We start from the raw sequence: 15,368 nt of genomic DNA, 5'->3' as shown, positions 1-15,368 counted from the left end.
CAGGTGAAATGTTTTGGCCAGAGAACTCGCAGGGTTTATGAAGGTCTCAGTCCGTGCAGTGTTTCCATATGGATTCCATAAATTAAACCTTGCCAGGAAACGAATGGTAAATTTATATGTCTGCTCACATGTGTGGTTCATTGACTCTTAAGAGCTTTCCAGCAGAATTCACGTCCCATCCATCTCACTTAGGCACTCGGGTTTTATAGGGCTAATCCCTAAAAAAATTGGATCAACATGAAGTTTCTTTTTATACAGGCACCCCAGCCCTGGAACTCATAAATCAGGAAGGAGGGAGTCCTCAATCCCCTGACCCTACTTCCCTGAGCAATTCCAATTGGTCCACTCCCAGAAACCCTGCCCAGAGCCTAGCAGTCAGTCACCTCCTGGCTCAAGAAACACTCCCCTCACAGCCTCCCATATTATATTGATTCTTGGTGCCAATTATACCTTTGAAATATCTCCAGCAAAAGACCCTTTCTTTCTGTTCCCAGGGCTGCCACTTCATTCTAAGGCTCTTATCCAGCATCTATACAATTATAAGAAAGAGGCAGCCATGATACAATAATATCCATGGTATTGAATAATATTGGACTCAAAGTCAAAAGACCTGGGTTTGAATCCTATTTCACGTATTTTATTTTATGCATTGAAGAACCTAATTCTGAGAAGGGGTCCCTAGGTTTTCCCAGCCCACCAAAGTAGTGCGATGACACAAAAAACAATGAAGAACCCCTCAGAGCAGATGATTACTAAGGGCCTTTCTCTCTCGAAGTAAGTCCTGTGGCGAATGGTTTCCTCATTTGTCTCCCTTACTTCCTTCCTGTCTTACCCTTCCCCACTTCAAATTCACCTTGCCAATAAGCACGTTGATCTCTCGACAATACCACTTTTCTCATGCCTGATGACAGCTGAGATAGTGTATAGTGAGAAAAGATGGTGGATTCCAATTCAAAGAACCTGGTTCCCATCCCAGCGCTGTTACTGACCATCTATATGACCCTGGATGAGTCACTTCTGACTTTCCTATGTGTCAGAGGAGGTGGTTGGCATCTCTATTAGATGTCTTCCAGCTCTAAATTCTATTATCTTAAGATCCCAGGGTCTTTCTGTTACTCCCCATTCACTAACACTCACTGAGGAGTCTCCACTCAGGAATGGAGTGTGCTCAAGGAATCTCTGGTCCAGTGAGAAGCAGAGATATCAATATGACATCACTGGGCAGGCAAGTAATGTCAGTATCATCCTCAGTGGAGCACAAGCATCCTATCAAGAGGGGAAGGATTTGAACATAGGCATATCAACTGCTTAAGGGGCAGCTAGGTGGTGCCATAGTGCATAGAGTGCTGGGCCTGGAGTCAGGAAGACTCATCTTCCTGAGTTCAAATCTAGCCTCAGACAATTACTACTTGTGTGACCTTGGGCAAGTCACTTAACCTTGTTGCCCTCAGTTTTCTCATCTGTCAAATGAGCTGGAGAAGGAAATGGCGAACCACTCCAGTATCCTGGCCAAGAAAACCCCAAATGGAGTCATGAAGAGTGGACATAGACTGGCTCTGTTGTCTGAGAGTTAACCTAGCTGAGTTTAGAGTGACTCATCCCCTGGTGAATTACTCTTTTGGGGTCACAGCCACTAATGAAGACTTTCTACCACAGTGTGGAGAGTTTGCTCTCTCCTTTGGTGGCAGCTTCATAGAATCATAGGCAGTAAAGCTAGAAGTGACCTTGGAGTTCACCTAGCCCAATCTCTCTCATTTTAGAGATGAGTAAACCGAAACCCAGTGGGGGAGTGACCTGCCTGGTCACTTCCTGAGGTTCTACAGGTCATAAGTAGCCCAGCTCAGACTTAGTTCTAATTCCAAATCCAGTGGTCTTTTCAGCATATTACTCTTCATTAGCAGTAATGTTAATTGCAGTCATTTATATCTAGCAATTAAGCTATTAGCACTTTAAGGTTTGCCAAGCACCTTACATATATCGAAATCTTGGATCCATTGAATTCAGCTGAACAAATACTTATTAACTGCCTACCACATGCAGAGCTCTTTTTCAGGGTTCTAGAGATACAAGAACAGATACCGCATAAACCTTGTTTTCAAAGTGCCTCAAATCTAATGGGAGGAGTGGTGGAAGGTCACCATCTGGCACATTGTAAATGCTCAGTAATACTTGTTTATTGATTAATCATGCAGCTGGATGGTTCAATGGATAGAGTGGAGGATCTGGAATCAGGAAGATCTGAGTTCAGATTCAGCCTCAGACACTTACTAGTCATGTGACCCTGGGCAAGTCACTTAACCTCTGTCTTAATCCACCAGAGAAGGAAATGGCAAACCACTCCTGCATCTTTGCCAAGAAAACTCCACAAACAGTATGGTCCATGAAGAGTTGGGTATGACTGAAAGATTGGACAATAACAAATTGACCGACTGATTGATTGTAAGACTAGTGGGAAATAATTTAGCACAGATGAAAAAAGCCTTGGCTCAGGAGCACAAGGACCTGGGTGAATTCAAATCTACCCCTGATGTTTTCCTAGCGGTATGACTTTGAGAAAGTCACTTACTTCCCTGGGCCAAAGCTTCCTTAGCTCTAAAAGGAGAGAGACTGTACTAGAATGGCCTCAGCGGCTCTGTCCAGCTCTAGGGCTCTGATCTCTGAGCACTCAAATAATTCTGATGGAAAGGGAAGCTCTTCATTCTGCTTTTCTCATGCTTCCTCATCTCCTTGTTCTGTAATAAATAAGAACGCTTTAAACATTTTCACAGATGTTGTCTGGTGTGACTCCCACAACAATGCTGTGAGGTTCACAGGGCAACTATTATTATCCCAACTTATAGATAGTAAAACTGAAGCTGAGAGGGATTGGGCTAGCTGCCTAAAGTCACACAGCAAGTAAAAGGCAAAGCTGGGACGAAAACCTCAGCTCTCCTGACTCTTGTGCCTGAGATCTTTCAACTTACACCATCGGTTTGTAGGATCAAAGATTTAAAGCCAGAAAGCACTTTAGAAGTGACTGAGGCCCACTGCCTCATATTACAGATGAGGAAACTGAGGCAGAGAGAGGATAAGTGATTGGTTCAAGGTCCTATAGCTGGTTGAGATCTCAGGTAGGATTTGAACCTAGCTCTTCTTGATTCCAAGGGCAGTGATCTGTATACTATACCACATTGCTTATCAAGTATGCATCAGTTCTGTTCAGAGATCAGAGACAACCAATCAGTGAACCAATTAGCATTTAATAAGTGCCTACTGTATTCTAGTCTGAGGCATCGAGGTGAGGCATGGAAAGAGAGCTGGGCTTTGTAGTTAGGAAGACTTGTCTTCTTGAGTTCAAATCTCAGAATGCTTACTGGCTGTGTCACCCTGGACAAGTCATTTAACTTTTTTGCCTCAGTTTCCTCATCTGTAAAATGAGCTAGAGAAGGAAATGGCAAACTGCCCCAGTATCTTTGCCAAGAAAACCCCAAATGGGGTATCAAAGAGTCAGGCATGACTGGAAATGACTAAATAACAACCAAAAAAGTTCTGGTTAGAAGTGATTTTATTATTAAATTTATTATTATTATATATTATTAAAGGCCTACCATGTTCCAGGCATTGTGCTGAGTGCTAAGGCTATAAAAGCGAAAGGCAATTCCTTTCCTCAAGAACCTGCCAGTCTAAGGGGTGGGGGAGACAACAGGCGGACAACCATGTGCAAAGAAGCTCTATGTCCAGGGTAGATTGGAGAGAACCATCAGAGAGAAGGTTCTAGAATTGCTGTTGTTACTGTTCATTCTTCGTTTTTGTCGAGAAGTGCCAAGCATTGGGTCAGCAAATGCTGAAGTAAGTGAGCTCCAACCCTCCAGGCATCCTCTCAGAGGAGGGAGGATTGGACATGTTCAAACATAAACACAGAGATAAACAAAATAATTACAAAGTGATAGGAGAGTGCACTAACAACTGGAAGGAATCGTGGAAGGCTTCTTGAAGGAGGTGACCTAATGAAGAGGGATTAGATTTTTCTTGTCTTCGTGGCATTAAAAGGCAAAACTTCAATGATAGGAGGAACTTTCAGGGAAGTAGATTTAAGCTCAAATTAGGGGAAAACTCCCTAACCATTTGAGCTGTTTTCAAAGTTGCTGTGGGCCTGGAGGTCCATGAGCTGAAGCAGGAAGGGGACATTGTCAAGATGGCTCCTGTTCGGCTGTGGATTGTACTAGTTTGACCTTCAAGCTCCCTTTTAACAAGGAGATTCTGTGATTCTGATCCCCAGCGCCCTGTTGGTGCCCAGTCCATATCTGTCAGTTCTTCCAGCCCAATACCTTGTGCCATGTATATCTGCAGTGCTGTGTAATTAATATATTGATGTCTAGAGGTCATGAAGTGATGGAGAAGGAGTCTCAGGTCTGCCAGATATTCTTGTATGAATCTGAAAGATTCATTTAACTTCACCGTCAAATGAAGGAGCTGGGCTGAGGTCTCTGAGGACATTTCGTATTCTAAGAGTCTATGATTCTTTGATGAACTGGAGTTACTACAAGATCCTCAATCATCAAAGGAAGAAAGAAAGGTCTATTTGCAATGGGGCTCCTTTCCTCCCTTACCTTCCCCTGCCCCTCTTCCCCCTGACCCCAGATGCCCAGAATCTGTCTGGGCTGTTGGACTGCTCATGCAGCTTGGATGAGGTGGAAGTCACCACCTCCATTCCTTCAGGTGAGATGGAGGACCTCCAACCTTACACTTGCCTTGCCCCTGCCTCATAAGGTCCTCTGGGCCTTATTACCTGCCCTGGCTCTGAGCCCTGTAGACCCCTGGCACTGTTATCTGACCTACGTGAAATGACCTAAGGACCCCTGGGCCTGGCCAGCAGCCCCTCTGCTTCACCCTTAGCACTTTGGGGCTATTCTGTCTGCCCTACAGCTGAACTTTAATGATATGTTGTCTCTTCCAATTAGAATGTAAGCTCCTTGAGAGCACCTACTCTCACTTTTTCTATTTGTATCCTTAGAGCTTATCATAGCACTTTGTACATAATAACCTAGTAACTTAATGGATGTTTTCTCATTCAATCATGCATTCATACACTGGACTTACCAAGACATAGTAACCTAGTAGCTTAGTAGATGCTTTCTCATTCATTCATTCAATCATTCATTCATACACTAGACTTACCAAGACCTAGTAACTTAGGAGATACTTTCTCATTCATTCATTCAATCATGCATTCATACACTAGACTTACCAAGACCTAGTAACTTAGGAGATACTTTCTCATTCATTCATTCAATCATGCATTCATACACTGGACTTTCCAAGACATAGTAACCTAGTAACTTAGTAGATGCCTTCTCATTCATTCATTCATACACTGTACTTACCAAGCCAATTTAGAAATGTTTTTACCAGCAAGGGCATGAAACTGGAAGGGTGTTCTGGGTAACTCAGTTTAGCAGAAAACCCACTTAACTGGCCCTGACTTCCAAGCTCATCCAAGCTATGTTGGATTTTCCCATTTTTTTAGAGGAGAACCTCTTTGTGTAGTTCATCTCACCAGTGAAAGCAAGTCAGGTGACCAAGTCTGAAAGTAACAGGGCTGGAAATTCCAAAGTGGAAACCCAGTGGTATCTCAAGGAAAATGTGTAATAAAAAGCTAATCAATCTTGAACTAGAAGGGACCTTAGAGAACATCTTTACAGATGAGGAAACTGAGGCTCAGAGAAGTTAAGCAGCTTGCCCCAGCTCATACAAGACCCTCAGTTGTCAAAGGAAGACTGAGGAATATTCATTATATGTGTGTAACAGAGCTGGGATTCAAATTCTGGGCCCACTGGTTCCAAATACAACTTTCTTTGCATTAAATCTGCCTCAGTAAAAAATGGAAAATGGGACTGATCTGGTGACTGCCCCGGTGTCCACCGATGGAGTCCAGGAAATTAAACTAACGGGGAAAATGATGACAGATTTCTAGTCCTTCATTTTACTAATCATTTTAGGCAGATTTAGAGTCTCGTGACTTGGAGAGTCATTCAGATAATGTTCGGCTCCATCACCCACTGATTGATTCATTTATTCTGCAGCTACTTATTAAGCGCCTACTGCATGCAAAGCACTGTGTTGGGTACTGGGGGAGATAATTGAAGACTTCACTTCTTCACTCTTGTTCCTAATTGGATACATCCCTGATACTGCCATCCTCCTTTCATAGGGCTCCCCATTTTTGTTATGTCTTTTTAGTCACATTGGGCTTTTCGTGACCCCATTTAGGGTTTTCTTGGCAAAGTTACTAGAGTGGTTTGCCATTTCCTTCTCCAGCTCATTTGACAGATGAGGAAACTGAGGCAAAAATAAGTTAAATGACTTGTGCAGGGTCACACAGCTAGTAAGTGTCCGAGACCAGATTTGAACCCAGGTCTTTCTGGCTCCAGGCCCATCACGCTATTCATTGCACCACCCAGCTGCCCCCATTGCCTGCCAAGTACAGTACAGATTCTGAAATCTGGCAGTGAGAAGCTTTCACTCTCTGTTTAAAATCTACCACTCTACCCTTATTTTATACTATTCTTTATTGTTGGTATTTTACACCAAAATGGCAGCTAGGTGGTGCAGTGGATAGAGTGCAGGACTTGGACTCAGAATGACCTGAATTCAAATCCAGACTCAGACATTTATTATATCACCTTTGACAAGTTAATAAACTGCTGTTTGCCTCAGTTTCCTCAGCTGTAAAATGGGGATAACAGTAGCACTCACCTCCCAGGGTTATTAGGAGAATCAGATGAGATAACGTGGTAAAGCCCATTAAATAATTTCTGGCACATGGTATATAAAAAATTGAGGGAAGGGTTATAATTGAAAGAGCGCTGGTTCTAGAGTTAAGGACCTGGGTTCAAATCTTGCCTCTGATCTTATCTGGATGACCTTGATCAGATCACTTAAGCTCCGTTCTGTAAAATAAGGAGGTTAGACCTCAAGACCTTGAAGGGCCCGGCCAGCTCTCAATATATGATCCTACCTGCTAACCCTCACCCTGTCTTTTATAGATGAGAAAACTGAGAAATTTCTTTCCAAAGAAAGAAAATTGTTTTCACCCAGTCATAGAACTAATATCTAAGCAGAGCCAAGATTCAAACCCATGGCCTGTGGTTTCAAACCCAGCATGCTTTTCACTCCAACATGTGCCTTTGGCTGCCCTCTGTTCTTATGGCTAATGAGTCTTCTCTGGCAAAGTAAATTAGGGCTCAAGGGCATATGGTTGAGGATCTTCAAGTGGGATTGAAGCCACCATGGGGCTGAGGATGACAATGGTGCCTGGCACAAGACGGAAAGAGAGAGTCTTAGGTGTAAAGAGGAATCCTCCAGTGGTTTACCACATCTGATCATCTCCTTTTCTTACAGGCTTCTTCCTCTTCCCTTGAGACTTCGATTACTACAAAGCCCCCTGTCAAGGATGTAGATGTACTCCCAGGGGCACCAGACAACCTGGACAGAAACAACAGGACAGCACAGGAGGCCATCTCCAGCTCCAACCAATGCCAGCTGAGTGGAATGGATACAGAGAGCGCCGACCTTGGAGGCATAAGTAGGTGCCTTTTCACAAGTGTCTTGGGTAGAGATTAGGACAGGACTGTGGTGATGGAGGAATTTGCACGGACCTCCCAGAAGTCTATAACTACAGACTTTTCTGACCATATGGGCAGACATTACCCAGACCATCTCTGGTTCTACAGGGAAGGAGCAGTGACTGGAAGCTGATTCTACCTCCCTGGACTCAGAGGTCTTAGACTGTTTATTACTAGGCCAAAGGGGAGCCTCACTCTGGGACAGCCCAGTGCACCCCTTCCCCCCAGGATCAAAAGCATTTAATTTGATTTATATTTCAGTGTTTCCAGTATAGTATGAGGGTAACCTAATCGCTGACCCCCCCCTTCCCAATTTCCTTGGGAAAATTCCAGAGTAGCTATTGAGAGGCCATAAAATGAGTCTCCATCAGTAAGGGCTTTGGAGAAGGCAGCTGGAGGTGGGGACTTATGTCTCCTTCCTGGCCAGTGGATTGGAGTTAAAAATCCCCGCCTTTGCTGCTCTGGATTCCCCCCACCAAGTGGTGTTTGTTTAGCAACAGGAGCTGGTGCCAGTGAGCAGAAGGGGAGCAGGAGGGGATCTTGAGGGTGGTCTGGGAGGCATAAGGAACACCAAAGAGGTGATGGATCATACCCTGACACTCAAAGCAGCTCTGGAATGGCCAGTTTTGAGGGCCCATTAGGTCTTAAGGCCACTCCCAGGGTCACAGCTGTGATGTGTGATAGAGTTTGGAAGTCTTTGAGAAGTAACATGCCAAAATTCTGACCTTTCTGATGAATGGAGAGGGAGAGCGCTAACCACTGGATGGGAGATAAAATTGAGGATAGAAACCATATAGATTGGTAGATGCAGGGATGAGTGTGCCAACCACCAGCTGTTCTAGGAGAATAGGAAGATGATGGAGAGAAGGTGAAATATGCTATTGGCTCTTTGCCAGCCACTGACTCTGAAGGGGCTTGTGAGTACTGGCTGAGGATTTGAGTGGGTATCAGGACCAGTTCGCAAAGCAACAGAAGAGGTAGCAGTGGGCATTAGCCAACATGCCAATGAAAGCAATTGGCTGATGTCAGAGAATTATAACATTAGCTCTTATAAGGATTTTAGGGTCAACTAGTTCAGCCTTCTTCTCTTTCTTGTTTCTCTTGTTTTTTTATTTATTTTATTTCAATTTATGGAATAAAATAAGCATTTCCATAACACAGTACAATAAAAAAAAATGATTGTACGTGAAACTGCAGACAAGGAAACTGAGCCCCTGAAAGCCCAAGAGACTTTCCTACAGCCACACAAATAACGTGGGAGCAAATAGTGGAGCGAGGATGTGAACTTGGTCATATAGTAAGGTTCTCTCTGTCTCCGCCTAGATGTCCCAAAGATGTCTTAAACTCAGCATGTCCAAAACAGAACTCATCTTCTCTTCTGTGCCTACTCTTGCTCTAAAATGCTTTAGAGGCAGCTAGGTCTTGTAGATAGGATGCTGCTTTGGCATGAGGAAGACCCGAGTTCAAATCTAGCCTCAGAATGCTTGGTTGGTGGTAGTTGTCCTTCATTCTCTAAAAGAACCAAAATGATTTCATTATGTTAGAGGCAACATACAGTGTGTTCAACTGTGGCTGATCAGACCAATACAAGCTTGGTAGGCTCTGCCTTAGGTCTGGCCCAAATAGCCCATATGAACATTTGGAGTGGAGATGTCTCTGAATTGCACGTCTCATGTTTCTTTTGAGCTACTGCAATTCTGCTTTGCTTATAGAGCACAGCACCTTCTTTGATGTGGGCACTCCATGCTGTCCAGTCCTTTGCTAGAAACTCCCATGTCATGCAGTCAATCCAGAGTTCTTCAGAGAGACCTTGAGAATGTCCTTATATTGCTTCTTCTGACCTCCATATGAGTGCCTTCCTTGTGTGAGTTATGTGACCCTGGGCAAGTCACTTAACCTCTGTCTGACCTGGTTCCTTCATCTGTGAAAGGAAGATAATGATAATACCCACCTCCCAATGTTGGCGTGAGGATCAAGTGATATAGAAAAAAGCTGTGCAAACCTTAAGCTGGTTATTAGTGTTATTGTGGCTCATCCTCCAGATTCACATCCTCAGAGTCACCCTCGACTCTCCCCTCTTCCTCCCTCGTGTCCAATCATTTTCCAAGTCTTGTTCATTCCATCTCCACAAAATCTCCCATCTGGAGCCTTCTTTCCACTCTCAGGGCTACAATCCTGGTGCAGGTTCTTTTCATCTCTCTCCTGACCTTGTACAGCAGCCCCCTAATTCATGTTTTTGCTTCCAGTGTCTCTCCCTTCTCCAATCTGTCCCCCGTACAGCTAGCAAATGACTATTGCTAAAATATGACTTCACCGTGTCACTCCCTTGCTCAAAAAATCTTGCTTCTAGAAAAGATACAAACTCCTCACATCTAGTTTCAACTTTCCTTTCCATGCTGATTTCAGACTACTCCAATCATTCTCCCTTCCAGCCAAAATGGTGTCCCGGTTGTCCCTTAAACTCAACATTCCATCTCCCATCTTGCTCTGGCATGATTTGTCTTTCTGACTGAAATGTGCTCTCTCCTCCAGTGTTTCCTGATTCCTGTCCATCCCTGCCTCCCCTCCCACATATTAGTATTTTCTCCCACCTCCTTTATCTTGTATTTATTTCTCTGTCTACATATTGTGTTCCTTGGGCTTCTAAAATGCTAGCTCTTTGAAGGCAAAAAAACGGTTTCAGTTTATAGCTCTTTGTCCTCCCAGGCTCTAGTATAATATGTTGTATTCAACAGATGTTTAATACATGTTTGTTGAATTGAATTCTTTAATGGCTAACTTCTTACATACAACTTTTCCAAGATCCTCTGGTGGCCAATGAGAGGCAAGTGATATTATAGAAAGGGCATTGGACCTGGAATCAGTAGAGGCCTGGCTGGGTGGGCACGGGCATTAATTTCTCTGCACCTCCTTTTCCTCCTCTATAAAATTACATTAGGGTCTGTAGTACCTGTACCTCATAGGATTGTTTTAAGACACATGAAATGCTTTAGACAACTTAAAAACTCCATATCAAAATTAGCTGCTGCCATAATGAACCACCCAACCTATCCAAGGCCTTTACAGTAGGGTCTTGTCTTAGCTTCTGAGAATATTCCATGAAGTTGTACTTTGATGTTCTTGAGTCTATTTACCTAATCTTATCTTCCCACTGCCTGGTCACCTGCTTAATCTGGTAGCCCCACAGCTCCATGAGGGACTCTATCTATGGCAGGAGTTTTTCACCTTTTTTTGTGTCCTAGGCCTTTTGGCTCTTGGGTGAAGCCTGTGGACCCTTTCTCAGAATCATGTTTTTAAATGATTGAAGGAAATTCTAAATTTCAGTGAGAGGCTAATAAAAATAAAGATATATATTTTTTTTCCCATTCAGATTCACAGACCCCCTGAAATCTGTCTGTCCCTGGTCTGTGACAAAAGCCACAGTTATCTGCCTTCTAAACAGCTAGCATATCTGCTCTGCCTTGTTTCATTGCTCACCACTTGACCACTTCCTGTCCACTCCCCGGAGACCAATTTCTCTCTCTTTCTTTCTCTCCCTCTCTCTTTCTGTCTGTCTCTGTCTCTCTCTGTCTGTGTCTGTCTCTCTGTCTGTCTCTCTGTCTCTCTCTCTCCCTTTCAGTCTTCACAGTCTGCTTATTTTAAAGCAAAGCCCCCAAACCACCTGGTAGGAAAACTGAAACCTGAGCCCCAGAACTCATTTGGTTCTGGCTCCTAGTCACCCTTGAACGACCATCAGCAGTCAGGAGGGACTGCATTCATCAGGAAGATGGAGAGTGGAGTTTGGAGATGGAATCTGCCCACCCTGTCATCCGTCCTCCCCAAGGGGGGTGCACTAAGGTCAGCCCATCAAAGAGGCCAAAGGTCAGGCTTTCCATAGCTCTCATCCAAAGAATTAGAGGAAGGTGCCTCTGAGCTCTTGGAGGTGATCCCTACCTGGGACATCCTCTTCTTAGATCAGTAAAGGACCTTAGGCAGTGGGGCTGATTGGTGGGCAGGGAACAGATAGAGCCTGGTTCAAAGTAAAAGCTGCTGCTTCTTTTTATCTCATGCAATTTCACATCTGTCCTCCTAGCTGTTGCCCTTGGGCAGGGTTGTAAGAGATGCTGGTCCTGCCCTAATTGTGATGAATTGTCATAGGTATGAGTAAAGTTGAATTCAATCAATATTTATTGAGTACTTACTTCAATATGGGCATCTAGGTGACTCAGTGGATGGAGTGCTGGTCCTCGAGTCAGGAAGACTCCTCTTCCTGAGTTCAAATCTGGCTTCAAACACTTACTAGCTGGACAAGTCACTTAACCCTGTTTGCCTCAGTTCCCTCATCTATAAAATGAGCTAGACAAGGAGGTGGCAAACCACTCCAGTAAATTTATCAAGAAAACTCCAAATGAGGTCATGAAGAGTCAGACATGGCTGAAATGACTGAACAAGAAAACTTATTTCCATGTACCAGGCACTGCCCTAGATACTGCAGGTGGAGGGCACCGACAAAACAGCCCCTACTCCCCTCAAGAAGCTCAAGTTCTACATACAACATATGCAGCAATAAGTCTAGTGTCCTGAAAAATTATGTTCTTCAGAAATGGTGGTATTACATGACTGCCCGTCATACAACATCACTGGGAAAATGTGCTTGTTAAAAAGGTGGACCTTTGTTATAGGCAGAAGCTTAGGGTCAGAAGGAGCATGGGATAATTTCCCACTCTTGTTCCCCTGCACAGCTCTGGTCTCAGCTCATTGTCCATGCCAAGTGTCTTCCTGAGAAATGCATGCCCATAGACAAGCTCTGTAGGTTATCAGTCCGACTATACATCACAATCTTGACAATAGGCATTCTTCATTTGCTTGGTTTTTCCTATACGGAGAGTTGGGCCAAACACTTCTGAGTGATTATGAACCTCACTGAGGAAGGTTTCCTGTGTTCTGGGTCACCCCAAGGTCTTCATCCACGTGGTAGACTGAGCAGGCTGAAACACAAGAAGTTCTGTCATTCAGGAGGTGGGGAGGGGCAGTTCAATTATGTCATCAGAGAAATGGAGGAAGGGGCTTCATAAGATATGCTAAGCACTGTGCTAGGCACTGGGGATACAAATACAAGAAAGAAATAATCCTTACCGTCAATGAGATAACCAATGGACTGTGTAACCCAGTAGAATCCATACCTTGAGAGGTATAAAGTTAAATCCTTGATACATTGGTTGGACCCCCTCTGGAAGACTTCTTGGAAGTCCGTGGTAAAGTCCCAAAGGATCGGTGGGCATGGATGAGTTGTGATCTGTCTTCCTGGAAGGAATGAGGGGAGGGGGAAGAGAGAGGAAAATCAATGAAATAAGAGGTCTATTTAAGTATCAAAATGGCAGGAAAACTGAGGAGGGAGAGAGTACTAACAATGGAAAATTGGGGAAGATCTTGAGGGAGTGGGTCCCTGAGCTGAGTCTTGAAGGAAGATAGGAATTGCAAGAAGCATTGGTGAAGAGGGATTGCATTGCCAAAAGAGTGGAAGTAGGAAGAGGGGTTAAGAGAGTAGACCAATCAAACAGTCAACAAGCATTTATTAAGCACCTACTACATGCTAGGTACCAATGCAAAGCACTGGAGATACCAAGACAAAAGTGAAAGTCTCCTCCCTCAAGGAGTTTGCATTCTAATCCAAGGGTCCTGATTGTTGCTTTTTTGACCGTGGAGTCAGCTGAGGGGAAGGGAACTAAAGGGAACTCTAGAGTCCGGGGGTTGATATCCAACAACTCTGCCATGCCACCCTGGCATCCACTGTTCTACTGTTCAAATGGAAGGATAGGTTGTTTGACAGATAGTGAGTTCCCTGTCCCTAGAGGTATTCTAGCAGTTATCCCATCTGTCAAGGATGGTAGAAGGGGATTCTTCACTGGATCACTGAATGTTAGCATAGCAAGGCATCTTTTTGATCATCTGGTTCAACTCAGTCATCTTCCAGGTAAAGAAGCTAATATCCAAAGGAGGGAGCTGGTCTAAGAGTCACAGAGTTAGGGATAAAGCCAGAAATGGAATTCAGCTCTCCTGACTCTCAAATGCAAGATAACTTACATTTGCATGGTACTTTAAGGTTTAAAAAACTCATTCCTGTGAAGTCAGTAAGCTCAGAGAGGTTGACTTGCCCAGGTCACACGACCAGTCAATGTCAGAGCTTGTATTAAAACCCAGTTTTTCTAGTCCATTGCTATTCTTGCAGCACCACTCGAAGACTATAGAGTGGGAGGCTGGATTAGCCCTCTTGGGTTCCTTCCAAGTCTAAAATCCTCTGATATAATTCCTTGGTACATCCTGTAAGCAGTAGGCTATGTACTCAACACCCTTGTAGGAGGGGCTCTCCTGCCCTGAACACTTCAGGCTCTTTTGCTACAACCGAAATCTAAAAGCAGTCACAGACAACAGAGAAGGTGGGTCAAAAAGCATATAAACCCCTAGGAGTCCCACCTTCCTACCTCCTCTTCTTTCTTCCAACCCCACAAAGCACTAGTCTAAGGCGCTGGAAGAAAGGCAGTCCTATCTGCAAGCGGGGTTAGCCAAGCACCAAGTTGAATGGCATTAAGGAGTTTAGTCCTTGGTGGAGAAGTCAAGGGGAAAGATTGAGAGGGAGGAGAAAGAGAGGAAAGGAGAAGCAAGAGAGGAGAGATCGTGAGAGAGTGGAAAGGCTGAGAGAGAGGAGAGATTGAGAGAATGGGAAGAGAGAGAGGGAGAGGGAGAGAGAGGGAGAAGGGAGGGAGAGAGGGGGAGAAGAGAAAGGAAATTGAGAGGAGAGAAAGATATGTGTGTGTATGAGAGAAAGAGAGAGAGGAAAGATGGAGAGAGACAGAGACAGAGAGACATAGAAAGGATTTATGAGGTTATAGGGAGATGTTTTTTATTCTGGATTTTCACACGGTGGGTGCCAGGCAAAACAGCTTTGACCTAGGAGTCCAGCAAGAGACCCGGCCAGTGTTATAGTGAGAACTTAATGAAGCGCTTCCCTCTATAACCTCAGAGTTCCCCAAGGTCCTCCTAAGAGGTGTCCGCTCCCATCCCCGGCCCTCTGGATAGGATGAGATGAAGACTTTATGCAGTCAATCACACCTCCACCCCCACCTCTACCACAAGGGCGGGCACACACATGCACACAATTTCCCGTTATTCTCACCCTCCCACATCACCAAGAACAGGCTGTGAATGGCTGAGAGCCCTGGAGAATCCTCCTGGAGCTAGGGCAGACATGACAGGGGTCACCTCCCACAGTGAAAAATGCATGCAGGGGTGTGCTAGGGGCAGGGGCAGCTGGGGGGCACGAGCCTCCCATCCGCCAGCTGCTCCCCCTTCAAGCTGTTGGGAGCCGCGGCATGATGGCAGGGCTGGAGCCAGGGACGTGCCAGGAGAGCCGTCCCCACGGTTAGGCCAGAGCCCCCAGGTTGCCGTCTGCTGCTCAGGAAACGTGACATTGACTAATGGTTCATTACACACCTGCCACATCTCATTGGCGCCTGAGACAGCCTTCCTGTTCCCAGCCGGGCTGCTTTCTGCCTCAGAGCCTGCAGACATACACTCTCTCTCTCTCTCTCTCTCTCTCTCTCTCTCTCTCTCTCTCTCTCTCTCTCTCTCTCTCTTCTCTCTCTCTCTCTCTGTCTCTCTCCCTCTCTCTCTCTCTCTGTCTCTCTCCCTCTCTCTCTCTCTGTCTCTCTCCCTCTCTCTCTCTGTCTTTCCTCTCTCTCTCTCTCTCTCTCTCTCTCTCTCTCTCTCTCTCTCTCTCTCTCTCTC

The 15,368-nt window shown here is 44.9% G+C and overlaps 1 protein-coding gene across 1 annotated transcript in view; it reads left to right on the top strand.

Moving 5' to 3' along the window:
* Nucleotides 1–15,368, top strand: part of GSE1 (Gse1 coiled-coil protein) — an 804,746-nt gene that overhangs the window by 345,920 nt on the left and 443,458 nt on the right. Inside the window, 1 exon segment of the mRNA XM_020989231.2 lies at nucleotides 7,381–7,564. Coding sequence (XP_020844890.1) covers nucleotides 7,381–7,564 — 184 coding nt within the window.

Source organism: Phascolarctos cinereus, unplaced genomic scaffold (genome assembly GCF_003287225.1).
Source record: "Phascolarctos cinereus isolate Bilbo 61053 unplaced genomic scaffold, phaCin_HiC Scaffold_2;HRSCAF=192, whole genome shotgun sequence".
In the NCBI taxonomy this organism is placed as follows: Eukaryota; Metazoa; Chordata; class Mammalia; order Diprotodontia; family Phascolarctidae; genus Phascolarctos; species Phascolarctos cinereus.
This window is presented reverse-complemented; position numbering and strand designations above follow the sequence as displayed.